Here is a 22,274-nt window from a genome sequence, read left to right on the forward strand (position 1 = left end):
GATGCAGGGCTCGATCCCAGGAGCCCGGGATCATGACCTGAGCTGAAGACAGACGCTTAACGGACTAAGCCCCCCAGCGCCCCTCTGGAAGGCTTTCCACCACACTCCATTCTGGGGACAGAAGGTCTCACTGTGTTTCCGACGTGAGCAAGACAGAGGCTTAGGACAGAGACCAGAACTGAGAGCAGTTCTTAATCCAGGCCAGAGACAGTCAATGTGCAAAGTGCCCCCCTCTACCTCCACCAAGCCCTACTTTGAGCACCGGTTTCTGCAAAGCAGTACACAATCGCTGAAGGAAAGAGAACTGGTCAGAAAAGGCTGGTATCAATTCACCGCCACACTGCCTGCCAGCTACAGCACACAGTGATACAGCTTTTTAAAAAGCTGTATTAGAAAAGGATTAATTTGCTGAAACCCTTACTCAGTTATGATTTCCCCTTAGGTTGCCATTCTGTGACACAATGAAAAAATAAGCAATAGAAGGAAGGAAAGGAAAGAACGATGTAATAGGATACCCAATGTTCTTATAAACAGTAACCATAATAATCATGGTTAACATTTACTCAGCATTTACAGTATGCCGGGTGCCATTCTCAACGCCAAGAACTTTACATGTATTTACTCCCTTACTCCAACCTAGGAGTTGAATATTATTTTCCATCACTTACAAGATGAGAAAACTGAGGGACAGCGTAGTTGTTGCCTGGCCAAAGAAGAACTGGGATATCAACCACAGGACTCTAACTCCAGAGCCTGCACTCTGAACCAGATAACATACTGACTCGACTTGGGAGTCTGAGTCAGTGGTCCTCACTAGGGTCGTCCCTCCCTCCAAAAGAACATTCAGCAATGTCTGGGAGACAGTTCTGGAGTAGGGGGTACCTTTGGCATCAAGTGGCTAGAGGCCAAGGATGCCACTAAACATTCTACAATGTATGGCATTGCCTCACAACAAAGAATAATCTGGCCAAACTGTCAACAGTGCTGAGGTCAAGAAACCCTAATCTAAAGTAGTATTCATAAACTTCTTAATCTTTTCCCTTTTACCACTGTTTAATTAACCACTGTTAATCTGATTCAGTGTAAAGAATGAAGGACCAGAAACACAGAAAGTGGTTGTATTTCTCCACACTAATAACAAAGTAGCAGAGAGAAATCAGTAATTCCATTTACAGTTGCTCCAAAAAGAATACCTAGGAATAAACTTAACCAAAGAGGTAAAGGACCTGTACTCCGAAAACTATAAAACATTGATGATGAAGAAGGCGCAAATGAAAAGATATTCTATGCTCACAGATTGTAAGAATATTGTTAAAACGTCCATACTATCCACAGCAACCTACAGACTCAATGCAAGTCCTGTCATAATACCCATACCTGTCACAGAACTAGAATACTAGAGCTTATACAGAACCAGAGAAAACCCTATGTAACCAAAGCGATCTTAAGAAGAACAAAGCTGGAGATATGACAATCCCAGATTTCAAGGTACACTACAAAACTGTAGTAACCAAAACAGTATGGTATTGGCACAAAAAGAGACACCAGATGAAGAGAACAGACAGGCCAGAAATAAACCCACACTTATATGGTCAACAAAGGAGGCAAGAATATACAGTGAGGGAAAAGACCATCTCTTCAATAAATGGTGCTGGAGAAATAGGGATAGCAACATGAAAAACAAATGAAACTGAACCAATTTCTCATACGACACACAATAAACTCAAAATGGATTAAAGACCTAAATATAAGACATGAAACCATAAAAATCCTAGAAGAAAACATAGGTACCAATCTTTAACACTGGCCTTAGCAGCATTTTTCTAAATAGGTCTCCCTAAGGCAAGGGAAACAAAAGCAAAATAGACGACTGGGACCACACACACACACACATACACACACACACACAAGCTTTGTATAGCAAAGGAAACCATCAACAAAACCAAAAAGCAACCTACTGAATGAGAGAAGACATTTGCAAATGATATATCCAATAAAGGGTGAATACCCAAAATATATAAAGAACCGTTACAACTCAACACCAAAAACACAACCCAATTTAAAAAATGGGCAAAGGACCTGAATAGACATTTTTCCAAAGAAGACATGCAGATGACAAACAAGCACATGAAAAGATGTTTAACATCACAAATCAGGGAAATGCAAATGGAAACCCAGTGAGGTATCCTCTTACACCTAGCGGAATGGCTAAAATCAGAGACACATGAAAAAAGTATTGGTGAGGATGTGGAGGAAAAAGGAACCTTGTGCACTGTCGGTGGGAATACAAATCGGTAGAGCCACTGTGGAAAACAGTATGGAGGATCCTCAAAAAATGAACAGAATTACCATATGATCTAGTGATTCTACCACTAGGCATTTACCCAAAGAAAACAAGGACAATAATTCAAAGAGATATGTGTCCCTATGTTTACTGCAGCATTATTTACAACAGCCAAGATATGGAAGCAACTGAGGTGTCCATCGACAGATGAATGGATATAGAACATGTGGTGTGTATATATGTATACACACACACACACACACACTCACACAATGGAATATTACTCGGCCATAAAAAAAGAATGCTATCTTGCCATTTGTGACAACATGGATGGACCTAGAGGGTATTATGCCAAGTGAAATAAGACAGAGAAAGACAAATACCATGATTTCATTTGTATGTGTAATCTAAAAAACAAACAAGCAGCAGAAATAGACCCATAAATACAAAGAACTAATGGCTGCCAGAGAGGAAGGGGTTGGGCAATAGGCAAAATGGGTGAAGGGGAGTGGGAGGCACACATTTCCAGTTATGGAATGAATAAGTCATGGGAATAAAAGAGCACAGGAAAAACAGTCAACACTACTGTAATAGCGATGTAATGGGGCAGATGGTAGCTACACTTGTGGTGTGCATAGCATAAGGCATGAACTTGTTGAATCACTATGTTGGACACCTGAAAGTAAAGTGACATTTTGTAACTATACTTCAATGAAAAAAATCGTTTTCCAACACACCAACTTAGGGTTACTGAATTTAGAATCAAGAAAATTTATCTTGCTGCTCTGATGTATGCACAAAATAAAATTCCCTTTTCACAGTTACAGAATTTTATTTTATTTTATTTAAAGATTTTATTTATTTATTTGAGAGCGAGAGTGAGAAAGAGAGCATGAGTGGGTGAAGGGCAGAGGGAGAAGAAGGCTCCCCGCGGAGCAGGGAGCCCGATGCGGGGCTCGATCCCAGAACTCTGGGATCATGACCTGAGCTGAAGGCAGACACTTAACCGACTGAGCCACCCAGGCGCCCCCCAGTTACAGAATTTTAAAAAAGAAGAAACACACAAAACTAGAAATACATCAGCGTAATAAAGCACTAGGTGGAAGAAAATTCAGCAAATTTGCTTTAAAACCTTTGTTCAGTGTTTCAAGAGCAAACAAAAATACTTTCCCATTAAACAAAAATAAACAGGCTATATTCTTTTAAAAGAAAAAAAAAAAAAGAGCAACCAGAGTCAGAACTTATTAAAAAACAAACAAACAAAAAACCAAAAAAAACCCTGATTTTGTATCACAGCTCAAGTAGAGCAGTTCTCAAGATTACAGTTTGGGTTGCCACATTTTGAAGGTTACAGTGGGGTAGTGACTCCAGGAGGAATTCATGTTGTCGGTCTAACGTCACAGGCGTGGAAGGGGGCGGGGGCAGCAAGAGAGAGTAGGTCCTCCTGGGTTCCAGCGACACCCCTCAGAGGGGCAAATGTGAAAACGGAGGAGAATTTGGTATGCAGGCCCTATGTTACAATAGATATTTTTTCTTTCTTTTTTTTTTAGGAGGGGAAAACAACACATCATAACATTCAAATTTTTGTATAAAATTAGAATTCTTCCCCCAAATATCCAATTCTGTAAGATCATTACTGTTTCAGCAGGCTAACCTATTTCCAGTGTGAGAATGCATTTCTGACCTGGGCAACAGGTGGTTACGTTCTCAACTGCTGCAACCTCCTGCTGTGGATGTTAGTAGCTATTCTGTTTATTTTGATTTCACATCTGAGACTGAAACAGTTTAAAAAAAACCCTTTAATTTACAAAAACTTTACTGAAATTTTAGTGTGATTAATACTTTAATGCATACTGAATAAGAGAATGAATATTCATACAATGAAATACTGTATAGCAATGAACAAACCTATCCAATGTGGGATATTTCACTCATAAACATCATGCTAATGAAAAAAATAAAAAATTTGCACACTACAGATCCAATTTCTATAAAGTACAACAGAAAACCAGGCTACAGGGTTAGGTTGCAACAGTGTGTGGTGACTAGGAGAGAAAACAATGGGGTCTCCTGGGTGCTGCTTAAATAGGTGTGTTCACTTACTGAAAATCCATCAAACTCTATACTTATGATTTGTGTACCCTAGAGAAAGTCTTTTCTTAAAAAACTAGGTAAGATCTGTTTACCACAATTCCCATTCTCCTAACATTTGTTCTACCTCGCTCATAAAACCTATGTATCAGTGGTATTTAGAAATTTAAAAATAGTATTCTTGGGTTTATGATACAAGATTGCAGAGTACAATAATTTTTTTAAGTGTTGGGGGGAAAAAAACTGATATTCATGTTAGTGTCAACCAGACACTATGGAAAGACTTAAAAGGGGTTTTCTAACCTAAATGATTCATGTGAAACAAAGGTTTAACTCTACACCAAAAAAATACAGAACTACTCCTTTGTTCGAAAAGCAAGGAATGAAACGAATGTTGGCAGTCTGAAGATTGCGTGAGGAACCAAAACGGATTCGGGACAGATGCATTTTCACCTAAGAATGGCTTATCAAAATGTTCTGAGTACATTTTCCAGTAAGGAAATACACTGATCTTCAAGGTTAGTGGGGTTGATAATTCAAAAACTACTCATTAACCCTTTGTTACTGTGCTCTGTAAGTCAAGCAGAGAAAGACAAGTATCATATGGGTGCACTCATATGTGGAACATAAGGAATAGCACGGAGGACATTACGAGAAGGAAGGGAAAAATGAAGGTGGGGGATTCAGAGGGGGAGACAAACCATGAGAGACTATGGACTATGGGAAACAAACTGAGGGTTTCAGAGGGGAGGAGGGTGAGGGGATGGGTTAGCCCGGTGATGGGTATTAAGGAGGGCACGTATTGCAGTGAGCACTGGGTGTTTTCTGCAAACAATGAATCATGGAACACTACATCAATAACTAATGATGTACTGTATGGGGACTAACATAACATAAAAAAATAAAGTGTTTACCTCCTTTCAAAAAATGATAAATTTAAATTGTGAAGTTTACAGAGAAAACCTATAGTCAAATCATGAAGCTGTAGTTTTTTTAGTCAGTGCATTTTAAAGAGAAATTTTTTTAAAATATACAATCAAATTGCCAATAATTTACTCTGGATGCTAGGTGTCATCCTATCCTAAGCCCATTTATATCTTCTTATAACAGACAATTAATACTTTCCAGAGAAACCAATCTCTAACATGAGCTCACATTCATCAATTGCTACCATGTGCTAGCTCTATGTTATACATTCCAAGTATTTCCCTTCATGAGCCACAACCTGGAGGCAGACTGCACGACCATCTGCAAATCTTTGATGCCTCTCTCTGCAAAAGGATTATGCAACCCAACATTTGAACTCAGTCAGCCCTAAGACTTGCTTTAGCCAGTGAAATCCAAGTAGGTCACCTCTAGGCAGAAGTTTTAAAAAAGTTGTATTTGCTTACGTCCCCCCACAATCCTTGAAATAGAAGTCAAGATGCACCCTCTATCTGGATCCCTGAATTCCCATGATGAACCCTTCCCTTGTGCTAATCCACAATGGCCATGCAACATGAATACTAAGTACACTGGGCTGGCAAAAACCCACGGAGACTGAGGAGTTGTTTGTTATTGCAGGATAAGTTGGCCTATATGGACCTAAATCTGTTTTATAAAAAATTGGAAAGTGAGCTACAGAAAAGTATTTTGCCCAAGTGAGTCTCCAGGTAGTGAATGGGGGAAACTAGGAATTCAGGAAGTCGAAACTCTAAAGCCCACACTTTAATTCCATTCTTGTTCTCATAGTTTATGAAGCTTATTAATGGGGCACCTGGCTGGCTTGGTCGGAGGAGCATGTGACTAGATATCAGAGTCATGAGTTCAAGCCTCACATTGGGTGTAGAGATTACTTAAATGAATAGATAAATAAACTAAAAAAAAACAAAAAAGACCCCCCAAAAAACAGTCTCATGCTTTGTCTCCCTCTCTCATTTCTTCCCATTCAGTTTTCTTTCCCTTCCCCTGTGGTCCTCCATGCTATTCCTTATGTTCCACATATGAGTGAAGCCATATGATAATTGTCTTTCTCTGCTTGACTTACTTCACTTAGCATAATCCCCTCTGGTTCCATCCATGTTGATGCCAACGGTGGGTATTCATCCTTTCGGATGGCTGAGTAATATTCCATTCCATATGGACCACATCTTCTTTATCCATTCATCTGTTGAAGGGTTACAGAGGGAAGGGGGTGGGGAGATGGTGTAGCCAGGTAATGGGTATTAGGGATGAGCACTGGGTGTTATACGCAACTAATGAATCATTGAACACTATAACAAAAACTTATGTACTATACTCTGGCTAACTGAACATAAAAAAAAATGACGTACTGTATGTTGGCCAATTGAACTTAGAAAAAATTAAATATTAAAAAAAACCAAAACTTTCTTCCTAAAACTCTCAAGTATGTGGTTCCTGAGATTGGAAGGAAAAAAGGATCGGAAATTAACACAAATTTTGTACAGAGCAAGTTATCACATTATTTATAAGAGAGAAAATTTGGAAACCAAACTTTTAGTTTACTAAATGTGCCTGAAATATAAGCGGACCTGTGCATGTGCTTGTGGGTTTACAGAACACATTAGTTAGTGACCCATTAGAACAACCAGCTGTCCCACCCCGTGCCCAAGATGGCCACAGCACTTGGCTACTCATTCAGCAACCTGGGCTGGGCTCTTGGAATAGACAGGACAGACCACCCCTGCCTTCAAGGGACTTGCTTTCCAGCATGACAAGACAGAACACCGACAACTCTAACACAGCGTAGAACTCCCGTGGAGACACACACACACACACACACACACACACACACTTTTTTGAACTTAGTCCACAATAGGACTTTTCACTGAGGCTAGGAGTGACGGGTATCAGAGAGAGTTCCTAGGGGAAAGGACATCTGGGCCATGTTTTAGAGGATGGTGGGACTATAGGTTAGTATTCAAGGCTAGAGCACATTCTAAGAAATGAGAATGTCAAAGGTGTAGGTGAGGGAAAGCAGGGCCACCCAGGGAATTTAACTTGAACGTCAGGCTGCAACACAGAAGACAGAACCACTCCCACAGGGCTCCTCTGGCAGCAAAGTAAGGATAAAGATCCAAGCCAGAACGAGCTCACCCATCGGAGAGCTAATGCGGCTGGACTCCACTAAGCGCCCATTAAGGCAACTCTGGTAAGAAAAAACCCAAAGTTTCCTAAAGCCACGTATTCACGCCTTGCCGCCGACATGGGTGTGATCAATAAAGCGCTTGTAAGTAGGTTTCTCTGTGCATCAGTCAGCAGCACAGGACTTCAAAGGGCCTGAAGTACTTTTTCACAAAAGAGAAGGTCAAGAGCACACTGCCATGTGAAAGGCAAAAGTGTGACAAGAGAGGCCAGCCGCAAATTGAAGACAGTCCATGACACCTCTGTGACCCTCCCTCCAAGGTCATGACTTCTTTTCAGCTGCACAGGATTTATTTTGATGTCGCTTTTACTACTTGCTGTTGTAAGTACCACTTCAAACAAACCAGCTACTAAATGCAAGCCTCCACCGTGGTGCCTTTTGTAGAGACGGTGCTCTCTGGAGAGAGCTGATTCCAGACTGGACAGCTTGTCCTAACAGTGCTGATACTCCTTAAGTTGCCAAAGCAACTTCCACTTTTACTAACAAATACCATATTCATTTATTTTATCATTACAGCATTCCTAGTTCAGAAATAAATGGACCTTCCAAGCCACACTCCTAGGAGGTCAGAGAATCAGGAGCAGAATATCCAGCTTGGTTCCTGTCCTTTAGAGCACTCTCCACCTGCTAGCTGCAGCAACAGACTGATATTCCTGGGTCCTGGGCACCCCATCTGGCTGGGTGACCTGAGACCGCTTACTGGGCTTCTCTGAACTTCGAGTCCCCCGTGTGTAAAATGAGGAGTCAGAGGGCAGAAGGTTCCTTCCAAATTTCACATTCCATGTTTTAAAAAAGGGAAGTTACAGGCAGAAGATGCTCTTCCTCCATGGAAAGACAGGATGGGTATAAGTGCCCGAATCAGGCATAATTCAAATAAGTCTGAGTAATGGCATAATTTTAAGTATAAATACAAGTATTCTCCCACACTGACATGTTAAAAGCATCTCGTTAATGGAAGTGTGCTTTAAGGACAACACAAATTAAATAGGATTTTTTCAACTAATATGTGAATCAAGTCAATAGTAAAATGATTATATATCAGGAAAGCAGATAATTACACTGATAATTAAGTTGTTGAGTGCTGGAGTAAAGCTTTCCAACAAGCTGCTCCAGCATTCTGGACCCAAGAGAACTAAAGGAAAGAAACAAAAACCTCTTTTCCATGATGGCCTCCCCAGCCTTGCATTTCCCCCAATACAAGGTCACGGGCTGCTCCGTAAAACAAGGTACTTTGTGTTTAGTTTCCCACAGTAGTATACATGTAAGTTTTCTCACGCTACTGTAATAAATTACCACAAAACGTAGCAGCTCCAAACACAGATTTGTTATCTTGCAGACCTGCTGGTCCACAGGCTTGGCTGGTTTCTCTGCCCAAGCCTCAGGAGGCTGCTGAAATCAAGGGGACAGCAGGGTCGTGTTCCTCTACGAGGCTCTAGGTAAGATGGCTTTCAGGGACATCGCTTGTTAGCAGAATTGAGTTCCATGTGGACAACAGGGCAGAGGTCCTGGTTTCCTTGCTGCTGCCTGCCAGAGCTGTTCTCAGCTTCTAGAGGCAGCCCCTAGTCCTTGGCTCCCAGCCCCTGCCTCCAACTTCAAGGCAAGGAATAGCAGGTGTAGTCCCGCTCATGCTTCAAACTTCCCTCCCCCCTTCTTCCTGCACATTTCTGTGAGTCTTCTACCGTCCTCTTCCACTTTTAAGGACTCTTGTGATTATCACAGACTACTGGGGTGGGCCCAATGTAACCCCCCTATTCTAAGTTCCATGACTTCAATTCCATCTGCAAAGTCCCCTCTGCCATGTGAGATAAGGTATTCACAGGTCCCAGACATTAAGGCATGGGCATCTTTGGTGGGGAGGGAGCATTACGCTGCCAACCACATCATAAGTACATAAAAGACACAAATATCTTTTGGGAGAAAACAGTAATTCTTCTGCCCATTCCGCACAGCAGAGATTTAGATTAAATATCAATGAACAGAAAAGACCGCAGCAATGACCTTGTGATGATTTTGTACACAGACAAAAAAACTCCATTCGTTGTTGGTGCTTGAACTGATAAAAAGATATATTAGAAGGATTAGAGAAAACAAAAATGTTAGTGCCAAACTACGTTAATAGCAAATGTGATACTCTAATCAACTTCAACTTTCTGGGATTATTCACTGTGAATCATACCTCAAAGTTTAATTTTAAGAATAGTATAAAATATCTTAAAACCTACCTTTAAGCCTCTCACACAAATCTAAATGGAGAAATGGTGATAAACAATTATTGTTTGAGATCTTCAACCGGTACAAGTCAAACTGTCTAGCCTAAACACAGCTAGTAGAGATGTCAACATTTAGGGGATTTGAAAAAAAGTGTACTTAAATAAGAAAAGCTACTGTTTACTTTGTGAACACAAGTCAAAGCTAAACCAAAAAAGGGAAAAGAACAGCTCACAAATTACTAAACTTACACTATTGCAATGGCAAAATCATGAAAAAACTTAGAAAACCATAAAAGCATTGGTTAGTCAAAATATATAGAAATACAGCAGTTAATAACTAATTCTTGATGTTAAAACTCCTACTATGTGAAACATAAAATGAGGTAATCACCTAGAGAGATTTATAAGAATTATTCATGTCAGGAGTGCTAATATTTAACAAACAGAATTGTAATAACTTAAGTGTATAAGTCAAAAATTTTAAAACATTCCATGGTCTGGATAATATGAACTATAGTATAGATAGTGTAAAATTGTTCCCCAGTCATGCAAGTGAGAGTGCCAATCATTCACCAGATCATGCTAATATATTTCCAAGTCATCTGTTAATTGTTAGATATTACTGGTGTGATCCTTTACTTGATGTAAAGGTCACATCTAGGGTCACATCTAAGTCTGAGCTAGGATTTCCTATGACAAACCAAACTCTTCCAGTAACTTCCCCCATTTAATTGAAAGCCAAGGAGTAAATGGAGTCTTATATTTTCCTGTAACATAACGTTGCTCATGGTAAATCTATTACATTCTGTTGAACTAGTGTCCATTCAGCTCAGTATTTTTCTAGCCCCAATATTACAGTTTTTATATTCAGTATTTCTATCCTTACCTAAGCCATGAAAACCACTTATTGGACTATCCTATTCAATTATTTAGCTTACTTTTACAAAATTTTATTCACCTTCGATCTATGTGCTTTGAAAACACCAGGTGGTCAAACTCCAAAGGTTAATTAATTAAAAGTAAGTCAGTTATATTCTTCAGATATGTTATCAAATAAGTATTCTCATGTAACTTGGATAATTTAATAGTTTTTCTCCTGGAATATTTTGCTTTATTTCAAATTTGTTTCTCCAATATTCTCTGCTTCTCTATCACAGTTTTCTGCATTTGGTTTTATATATGTTACCACCCATTTGTCAAATAAATCTATCCATTTTAATAATTGAAATTTTTTTCTCCTAAAACCAAAGAAGAATGGTTAGAATAGCATGTAATAAAGTCAAATCTCTTGAAGTATTTAATCATCTAAATGCCATCTCACAGTTTCTATTAAAGTGAATATTCAGGTCTTTGATTTCCAAACATTTGCATCAATAATGCCACAAGCTGCCCAGCTCCCTGAAACCATTTTTCTTGAGTGACAGTAAAGTTTAATATATTTCAGACTTTGTTCCTTCCAGCTCCATGAAATCAAAAACCATCAGCTATCTTCAAAGTCTTGAATATTGTATTTTAAGTAAATTGTTAAACCACTTCTATGTGAAATGGTTGCAGCTTTGTCAATAACGACTGGAATTTTACTGCCCTGATTTACAAGCTTTCCAAGAAATTGTTCTCTCATCTAATATATGTTTTGCAACAATCCAGACTGTAACTCTAAACTGCCACGCTGCATTCAGATAAGAGTTATTTTTTTGAAGTCTCAATAAATACTAAATCAGAAAATTATTTTAAACTATGCAGTATGTTGTTGGTATTTCAAGTAACCTTTTCTTTTTTCCTTTGCTTTAACAATACTCTTTGATAAAATGTTTTTGGAAGTTATTTCAAATTTTTTTTTTGAAACAGGTTTATATGTGTTCCAGCTTTGAGATGTATTTGACATATAACATTAAATTTAAGGCACGTGGTATGTTAACTTGGTACGCTTCTATATTGCAAAATGACTGCCACCATATCCCTAGCTGATGCCCCCACAGTGTGACATAATTACCATTTCTTTTTTGAGGTGAGAACATTTCAGATCTACTCTTCACTTTCAAGTATATAAGACAATTTTATTAACTATGATCACCATGCTGTACATAAGATCGCCAAACGTTATTTAAATTGTAACTGGAGGTTTTTAAGCGTATATATACTTTGACCAGCATCTCCCTGTATCCTCAATCCTTTGGCCCCTGGTACCATCATTCCAGTCTGTTTCTAGGGGTTCAGGTTTTTAGATTCCAGATATAAGTGATAAATAGTATTTATCTCTCTGACATATTTCACTTAGCATAATGCCCTCCAGGTTCATCTATGTTGTCATAAATGGCAGGATGTCCCTTCTCGTGGCTAAACACTATTATACTGTATATACATACACAGTTGACACCTCAACATAGGCTTGAGCTGTGTGGGTCCACTTACACAGATTTCTTTTATATGGTAGTACTGTAAACGTAGTTTCTCTTCCTTAGGATTTTCTTAACCTTTTCTTTTCTCCAGCTTTACTTTTAAGAATACAGTATATAACATATAGAACATACAGCCTAGGTGTTAAATGACTGTTTACCTTATCAGTTAAGTCTTCCAGTTAAGAGTAGGCTATTAGTAAAGTTTTGGGGGAGTCAAAACTTTTATGAAAATTTTCAACTGTGTGGCTGGTGGGGGGGGGTGGTTGGTACTCCTAACACCCATGTTGTTCAAGAGTCAACTATGTACCACATTTTTATAAACCATTCAAACTGCTGATAGGCACTTAGGTTGATCCCATATTTTGGCTATTGTAAAGAGGAGTACAAAGAACATGGGAGTGCAGGTAGCTCTTGGAGATGTGGTTTTCACCTCCTTTGGATATACACTCAAAAGCGGGACTGCTGGATCAGAGAGTAGTTCTGTGTTTAGTTTGAGGAACCTCCATACGGTTTTCCACAGTGGCTGCACCAATTTACATTCCCATCAACAGTGCATGAGAGTTCCCATTTCTCCATATCTTTGCCAACATATCTCTTGTCTTTTTGATGACATCCATTTTAACAGGCATGAGGTGATATTTCATTGTGGTTTTGATTTGCATTTCCTTGATCATTAGTGTCCCTGAGCACCTTTTTACATACCTGTTGGCCATGTGGAAGTCTTCTTTGGAAAAAGGTCTGTTCAGAACCTCTGCCCATTTTTTTTTTTAAAAGATTTTATTTATTTATTTGAGACAGAGAGAATGAGAGACAGAGAGCATGAGAGGGAGGAGGGTCAGAGGGAGAAGCAGACTCCCCGCCAAGCAGAGAGCCCGATGCGGGACTCGATCCCGGGACTCCAGGATCATGACCTGAGCCGAAGGCAGTCGCTTAACCAACTGAGCCACCCAGGCGCCCCCTCTGCCCATTTTTAAGTCAGATGATTTTTATTGAGTTTTAATCCTCACAGATTTTGGATATTAACTCCTTATCAGATATAGGATTTGAAAATCCTATTTCTCCTATTCTTGAGGTTGCCTTTTCATCTTGTTGCCCATTTCCTTTGCTGTGCAGAAGCTTTTTAGTTTGGTAACTTATATACTTATATACTTCTTTGCCTTTGCTTTTGGTGTCAAGAAATCAATCATTGCCAGACCTACATCAAGGAGCTCATTCCCTTTATTTTATTCTAGGAGTTTTATAGTTTGAGGTCTTACGTTCAAGCCTTTAATCGACTTTATGCTGTTTTTTTGTGTATGGTGTAAGACCGGGGACCAGTTTCATTCTTTTGCATGTGGATGTCCAGTTTTTCCAATGCCATTTATTGAAGAGACTGTCTTTCCCCCTTTGATTACTCTTGGCTCCTTTGTAATTAAATAGACCGTATATGTGTGGGTTTATTTCTGGGCTCTCTATTCTGTTCCACTGATCTAGGGGTAGGTTTTTATGGCAATGCCATCCTGTTTTGATTACTATAAAGTTTGTGATACAGTTTGACATCAGACAGCATGATGCCTCCAGCTTTGTTCTTCCTCTTCAAGATTGCCTTGGCTATTCAGGTTCTGATTTCTGCTTTCAGATTGTTTACTCTACTTCTCTGAAAAATACCATTGGAATTTTGATAGGTACCGCATTGAATCTGTAGATTGCTTTGGGTAGTATGGACATCCATGTTAGTTTATGCTCATCAACTAGAAGAATAACGATCTTTCCATTTATTTGTGTCTTCAGTTTCTTCCATCAGCATCATATAGTTTTCACTGGACCCATCTTTCACCTCCCTGGTTAAACTTATTCCTATTTTATTCTTTCTGATGCAATTGTAAATGAGACCGTTTTGAGTTTGTTACTGATTTTTGGATACTGATTTTGTATCTTTCAACTTTACTGAATTCGTCTCACAGTTTTTTTTGGTGTTGTCTTCTGGGTTTTCTACACATAATAATATGTGATCTGCAAATAGACCACTTTACTTCTTCCTTCCCAATTTGGATGACTAGTTCTTTTTCTTGCCTAACTACTCTGCCTAGGACTTCTAGTACTATATTGAACAAAAGTGGCCAGAGTGGGCATCCTGGTCTTGTTCCCGATCTTGGAGAAAAAGCTTTCAGTTTTTCACCGTTGACTATGAGATTAGCTGTGGGCTTGTCACATACGGCCTTTATTATGTTGAGGTACATTTCTTCTCTACCCGGTTTGTTGAACATTTTTTAATCATAAATGGATGTTGAATTCTGGGTGTTTTTCCTTAATCTACTGAGATGATCATATGACTCTTACTCTCATATTGTTAATGTAGTATATCACATTGATTTGCAGATGTTGAATCATTCGTGCATCCCAGGAATAAATCCCACTTCATCATGGTGTATGATCCTTTTATTGTACTGTTGAATTTGGTTTGTTGATACTTGAAGAATTTTTACATCTATGTTCAATCAAGGATATTGGCATGCAATTTTCTTCTCTTGTACTGTCCTTGTCTGGTTTTGGTATCAGGGTAATGCTGGTCTCGTAAAAAGAGTTTCAAAGTATTCCCTCTCCAATTTTTTGGAAGAATTTGATAAGAACTCCTATTAATTCTTATTTAAATGCTTGGTGGAATTCACCAGTGAAGGCTTCTGGTCCTGTACTTTCAATTAGCAATCAAACCCCTAAACAATCTCCTTACTAGTAGTTGGTCTGTTCAGATTTTCTATTTCCTCATGACTCAGTCTCAGTAGGTTGTATGTTTCTAGGAATTTATCCATTTCTTCTACACTGATCAATTTGTTGGCCTATGATTATTCCGAGTAATTTCTTATGATCCTTTTTATTTCTGTGGTAGCAATTGTAATGTCTAATTTTGAGCCCTGTTTTCTTGGTGAGTCTAAAGATTCATCTTTATATTTTCAAAAAACCAGCTCTTAGTTTCGTTGATCTTTTCTATTGTCTTTTTTCCCCTCTCCATTTGTTCCTGCTCTGATCTTTGGTATTTCCTCCCTTCTCCTAACTTTGGGCTTAGTTTGTTGTTCTGTTTCTAGTTCCTCGAGGCATAAGTTTAGGTTGTTTGGGTTTATATCTTGTTAAAATCATTAAGATGGATTCCATTCTATAAATACAAATTATCTTAGGTTGGTATTCCTGTATAGGACCCAAAGATATTGTGGACTGCAGTTTATTACTAATTTCTTTTCTGCCAGATTCAGAATATTCATGTTTATGGTGTCTACAAGGACAAGACTTATCCAAACTTTGTTGCCCCTTTACAATAAAGCGAATTTCTGGAACTTATAAACATCAGAACACCAGATACCACTAACCCAAGAATTACAGTCCATTAACAATGAAAGAAAACAAAGTAAAAAAAAAAACAAAAAAACCTACTTAAAAGCTGCATTAAACAGTCTGAGGATAATGATAAACAGGAGTTTCCTAAAGCACCGAAGGCTGCAGCTTCTGAATAGCCATGCAGCAGACAGACAGACCACCCACTGCTGGACAGACAATACTTCCAAAGCAGACCCCACTACAGCCTACAAAATCAGCTTGAACTAATGAGTTTACGTTGAAGTTTATATTATCCCATCTCAATTGCTACTGTATTATTCACTGATAAAGAAGAGTATCAGTATCAACCAGGAAAGCCATTGCAGCACCAACAGCTCAAGAGCGGTCCTGGTGGCAGCGATCACATTAAACGGTTCTGACTTCTCTTTAAACTGTCACTCCAAGACCACGGATATTTTCCATTCTGAAATATGCCAACTGGAACAAAGGGATAGCCTGTCACTTTTAAAAAGTAAAAATGCCCAAAAAAGGAGATTTCAATAAAGCACAGCCTACAAGGGAAAACCATGATGAAGAGTTTTCCCCGCAGTGATGTCGCTAAATTTAAACCGTGTTGCTACCAAAATAGTCACCATCACCACCGCCATCCTATTTACTGGTTAGGAGCACAACAGTTGCCCCACAGCCTTAAATGGAAATGACCAAACAAAAAATGACTTAAATTCTCAGTCTGATTACGCCACGTCCTCTACTTAACACCCTTCAATGTTTCCTTTTAGAAAAAAAACCCGAATCTCTGTTCCAGATCGCTCTGCTCTCGTAACTCCTCCTGACCCCTCACCTCGAAGCTCAAGTGCCCTCAGAGGTCCTGCCCTGTCTACCCCATTCAAGCTCCCCCCTCCACCCCTGTTCTCACAGCTCCATCGTCTTTTCCTGCCCTGCACTTCTCACAACGCGCAGTTAAGCATGTATTCACATGAGAATTTACTGTTTGCCTCCTCATTAGACAATTCACTCTATGCAGACAAGGTCTGCACGCTGCAGTAGATCCAATCCCTAGCATGACGCTTGGCCACAGAAAAGTGCTAGATAAATATTTGTTGAATAAATGAATGGTGAATAAATTGCTAAATGCCCTATGTCTATGTAACAGAACTGCCAAAAGTAAAACAAGGTTTTATTTTAGGTTTTCTTTAAACAATTATGAACTAAGTGAAATATCTGAGTACTGCTATCTCAAGAGCAAATACGCACACAAGGAACGAGTATACAAAACCAAGATGACACAACAATGGCACGTCCTTGCTGTCCTCCTCGGACTTTGCATGGACAGGGGCATGCACGGAACACTAAGAGGCCCCATTTTCCAGCAGCCACTACTATCCACAAGGGGGTACACCTTGGTGTGCCCCAGGCTGCATGGCAGAGGGAAGAAACAACATAGAATATCAGCACTTGGCCTTCTGACTAACAATGGTAACCACACCTGCCCTTCTAGGTCTCCCGTTTACAAGTCCAAATCAAAGAGGACCCTTTCACTACCCATATTGCAGAATCAGAAATTTCAGAGCAGACAAACCACGGCTGATTCAGGTCCAGTAGCTTTTGCCAAGTACACCACAATCCCTGGCATTTTGACAGGAAATGGGGTGAGCAAGAAAGAAGTAAAAACAGGCCAGCAGGGCCTGGGACAGGCCCGGAGGCAGGGACTCACCAAGAGGGGTGCCAATAGGCACCAGAGAAAAGGAATCCAGGGTGAAGTAAGCACATAACTGGAAAACCCAAGTGGGCTAACAACGAGCCAAGGACAGGCTGAAGGGGTAGAGGTCTTAAGATTAGATAAGAAAGCTGTGTATATACAAGTAAGAATGTACTGGAGAGTATGGTCACTTTCAAGCGACAATGGACTCTAAGGTACACTATGTAAGTGGGAAAAGTGAAGGGACAGTCAAATTGGAAGAGTTAAAGGATTATAACCCACAGATGCCAATGTATGGTTTAACACAGGTTAGGGGAAACAGATGCGATGAGGTACACAATCACTGAAATATGCAAAAGAGTGGAGTGCAGGTCAGTGAGGTCAAGAGACGCAGGGGGAGAGGCAGCTTATATCAATAATGCAGGGTTAAAGAACAGTCTGAAATGGAAGCAGAATGAAATCATTCTAGTTCCATAAACTGGAAAGATTGGAGGGGTGGGAGAAAAGAGGAAAAAGACTATACTGGTGGGGGGAAAAAATCAGCATTCAGTTCAGGTGAGGCAGGAGGAGAAACATTTGAAGGAAAGGTTAAATGTCTAAGAGACTTTGTCTGGGGGTCAACAGAACAGGTAGAACAGGAGGGGAAAGACACAGCTGACCAGGAGTGGGAACAGAGGAGTGAGGAATTTGTGACCGAGGTGCTAGGCTCAGGTAGGGTGGAGTCCCATGCAGGAGGCCCTCGATGTACAAGGTACCAGGGGGAGTAAGATGCAGAAGGAAATCAGGCAGTAAGGGCTACTTGATTCGCTCACAGTAAGTGTGTCTGGTCATAGTTGACTGACCCCGGCCAGGCCTACTAGAGTCCCTTTCCTGACAATTAAAAACCTCAAAGAGAGACAGAAGGTAGAGCCAAGTCATTTTACAACACTCTTTCAAGAATGTCCGTATTAACCCCTGCTGATATGATAGTCTGGTTCTCCTCTCTGAACTGTTCTTACCCTATAACCTTAAATAATTTCTCCATTTTTGCCTTTTTTTTTTTCAAGCACAGAATCATGTGTTGCTTATAACCAAAGTATCTTGCCTGACTCGGCATGGCTCCTGTCTACAGCCAACTCATTCGTTTTGTAGAGAAGGAAACCGAGGCCCTGAGAATATAGGTTTTTCCCAGGTTACAAGACCAAAGACCAATTCCCCTAACTAATAATGTAGACCATAAACACAGATTGAGACCAAAAGTTTTAGAACTTAAAGGACTTCAGGTAAAATCTAGGTATAAAAGGTTAAAGTTTTATAAAAAGCTAAAATTGGAGCCGATGGAGGTGGGTAACGAACAAGGAAAAGCCACTGATCTTCTGGTAGGAACTACCAGAAGGTCTACTTCAAATTCCAGCTGTATTTCATATTCTATCACAACACGAAACCTGAGTAGTCAAAGGTTTCTATAAAAATGTTCTTAAATATCTGAAGCCATTGTATCAATATCAAATCTCAGCTTAAGGAAAATAAAGGCACAAAGTTAGAGGAAGGAAAGACGAATGCCAACCCAAGGACAAATGTGAGGACCAGGTCTGTAATATCAGAACATTTTTGGCACTGATCACATGCTTAAAAACTTTTGTCTTGGTATCCTCCAAATATTTTTTGACTATAAGATATTTCTCCTACTTCCTTAACCTTCCAAGATTGTTACTTCACTTCCTCTTTTCTCAGAATCTTTTGTAAAGCTCATTTCCTTTGTTTTCCCTATCAAGCGTCCTTCCCTTCCTAGAACTTACTTTATTTCCCTTTCTCTAGCCAAAAACTGGGCTGCTAAATATTAATCTTTCCTGTTTCCTTGGTGTTTGATATTTTTGGATCTAACCATTCCCCCATTAATACAAGACAACTTTCATTGGTACATTCTAGCAAACTTTTCCCATGTCACGGCTTCAGAAACAGCAACAGGAGCTTTTTTTTTTTTTTAATAAAAACATTAACCAAGGTCATCAGTTTCTAGGACGGAACATAAATACCATGCATGCTTCCTTGAAGCTATTCATTTCCCTTTGAACTATGGGTTTTCAGTAAAAATGGGAATCAAGGCTTATTTATTCCAGATGGTCCAAACCCATTAAGATAAACATGTATAGCCAATGCACCATATGAAATACTTCAGGGGAATATAATTTTTATAGAAAAGGAAACTATATTACATGCTAATTTATTTAATTAGAAAACTGTCCTATCTAAATAGATGGAACATGTCAACCAGAATGGAAACTCAGGTTTTTCCCCCATTTATAGATCAGAAAATAAAGTAGTCCTAAAAATTAACATTTTATATACTTCAAACCTATGAGAGGAGATGTAGTAAACTTCTTGTGGCACTTAGCTCTGTTTACTTCCAGTCTTTCTAATAATCACCCAAATTCAATTCCCTGTACATGCAGATTATATGAAAACTACTACTCAATAAGCAGAAGGAAAATAACAAATCTTAATGAGGTTCTACTAAGACTTGATACAAAAACTCTTTAGGATAAAGAACATCATTTATCTTTCAACCACAACTGTTCTAAATTGATATATGTTGGTTCCACTATATCCCAAGCAGTGGTCCATCATGGGGGGTGGGGGGCAGGAGGGGCGGGTTTGCCCACCCCACCACTCAGGGGCCATGTGGCAGTGTTTGGAGTCTTGTTTAGTTGTCCCAACAGCAGTGGTGGTTGGGGGTGGGGATGACGTGCTATTGGCATCTAATGGGTCAAAGCCAGGGATGTGGCTCCACATACAAAGCACAGGACAGCCCTTCCCAAAGTACCCTCAATGATTGAAAAACTGTCCGACCAAGAGGAAAAAAAAAAAAGCAACTGGAAAGAAAAAAAAAAAAAAAAGAGCAGCCAAAGACAAGAAGTGACCACAAGTCACCACTTACCAAGGCCTTCCCAACTCCTCAGGAGCCACCTACCTTGGAGGCCTGTGGCGTGGATATCACATGGACCGTGCTGGGTTTGACTCCATTCGCCTTTGGCCGCTTATAGAGAGCAAATCTGCTTTTCCTCCGGCCTCGGTCTCCATTAGGTAAAGCACCATTATACCTATAAAAAAGATGAAAGTTCATTTATTTGTAGACTTTTTAAGTTAAAAAAAAAAAAAAGATGGAATAAGAAAAAGGGATGATCATTAAAAAAAAAAAAAAATCGCCCACTAAACACCCCACAGAAGGAATGGGCTGCAAAACCAACTTCAGCTGTAATGAAATTCAAATCACTTCCAGAAACTTAATTTAAGAGTGATGTACAAAGTAATTATAGGTTTCCTATTCTATAAAGTCAGACTCTTCAAATCTTTTTGGAAAGAGACAGTATAAATAAGCAAATGAGAATTCTGCAGAGGCTGGATTAGTGCTGGCTCAATTTAGTAAGTGTTGTTCTAATGGACCCCAGAGAAACACTCAAGAAATATTTTTAAATGAACTAGTTAGAAAATAGCATACTAATTAAACCTCATCTCTCACTCCCAAATCACGTTAATGTCTTTAGGATCTTTATTTGTAAGAAGACCAAATTCAGTTAGTTGCAGTCTTAAAATTTCTGAATTCTCCACATTCATTCTCATTTCTATTTGAACCTTTAAGCTGTCAGGTGAGCAAAAATACCTTGTGAAAATTAAACATAAAACAGGACTTCACAAGAAGGTTGCCCATAAAGAGGCCCAGGAAAAAAAAAAAAAAAGTTTTAGTCCAAACTGTCAAATAACTTAAAAAGTCATCTGGAAAAAAAACAAAGTCCCTAATGCTGATTTCCCACATTAGTACCTTAAGCTAATACCAGTGTTTAAAAGAAATGCAGGATTGCACTTGGTATTTCTGTTTTCTGGTTTTTTTTTTTTTTAATTTTCAATTGTATTTCTAACTCTGGATTTAATGGGTCCCTGTATGTTCTGACCAATGTCTCCTGTCACCACGCTGACAGGACTATTCTCCATCCCCTTTTGGGGAGAAGTTCTTTTCAACTTGAAAGTCCTGCCTTTGCCTCCCGTTGAGCCACACCCAAAACGTGGTGGGCAGTATGGCAGAAGGGCCCTCAGGCTCATGAACAGTAAGTCAGAACAAAGAATTTTTTTTTGTTTTATAATTCAGTAGCTACAGTTTGACAATGGATTTAAATTATCACTTAAAGTTATTCCTGCTGTGTTTTTAATCTGTTCCATTTCCATCACAAAGGAACATCAGCTACATAAAAGTGTCTCTAGAATACAGAGATGATTTATTTCAAGTCTCTTCTTTCTGAGGCAAGATCAAAACATGCACTGTTTTCTTACACATTATTCGTGATTGCTACTATAATGAAAGCATCCGTGAGTAAACCACCATCATAAACCTACTTTGTTTTAATATATTTCCAAATCACTTAAATCAAGATGAACATTCTATGAGAAACATATGTAAATCAATTAAAGCTAGGACACTCAACAGTTTAGAGGAACGTTTCCCCATAGAGATCTGGTAGGGTTTCCCGAGCCTCTCACGTCTCCCCAGCTCCCTGTCCCATCTTTCCATGACATACTGCAGGCTGAGAAGATCCAACGCAGCAAGAGGGTGTCAGATGCCTTTTAGGGATCGACTCATGACTACACACCCTTCTCAGGAACCCATCCCTTAATGGCCTCAGGTGAACCCCAGCACCATGTCTGAATGAAATGGCCAGGCCAGCACCCTCCCCACCACACTGTAGCTGAATGGCTGGGGGTGGATATCTGGCCCACATTGGCCAAGGACATGCTCATAGTGGAAAACACAAAATTGGGACAGAGGAAAAAGCAGCCAGTGTCTGGGGATGGCCAGAGCTGTACGATGTAAGTGCACCAACTGTGCAGATGTCCCAACCTGTCACATGATGCAGCGGCAGAGAAGTGAGGAACGAAGCAGATGAACAGAGACCAGCGGCCAGATACAAAGAAGAGGCTCAGGGCTGCTACTGGCCCTGTTGTACTCTGACCCTTGTTCATGACATCCTCTTTAGTTTTGGCTAACTCAAGTTGGTTTCTGCTACCTGCAACCCCAAAGTCCTATCTAATATAAAGGGGGGGGGCACGAAAATTAGTACCACCTTAACATATGCAGAACGTTTTAAGTGAGTTCCTGAGCATAGAA

At 39.6% G+C, this 22,274-nt stretch overlaps 1 protein-coding gene across 2 annotated transcripts in view; it reads right to left on the reverse strand.

Moving 5' to 3' along the window:
* PELI2 (pellino E3 ubiquitin protein ligase family member 2) overlaps positions 1 to 22,274 on the reverse strand; it is a 199,264-nt gene that overhangs the window by 124,141 nt on the left and 52,849 nt on the right. For both annotated transcript variants that reach the window (XM_034992668.1, XM_034992669.1), the window contains exon 2: positions 20,088 to 20,217. In XM_034992668.1, the coding sequence (XP_034848559.1) occupies positions 20,088 to 20,217 (130 nt within the window). The remainder of the gene's footprint in view (positions 1 to 20,087; positions 20,218 to 22,274) is intronic.

This window comes from Mirounga leonina, unplaced genomic scaffold (genome assembly GCF_011800145.1).
Source record: "Mirounga leonina isolate KUSES-001 unplaced genomic scaffold, KU_Mleo_1.0 Mir_82, whole genome shotgun sequence".
NCBI classification, from domain to species: domain Eukaryota; kingdom Metazoa; phylum Chordata; class Mammalia; order Carnivora; family Phocidae; genus Mirounga; species Mirounga leonina.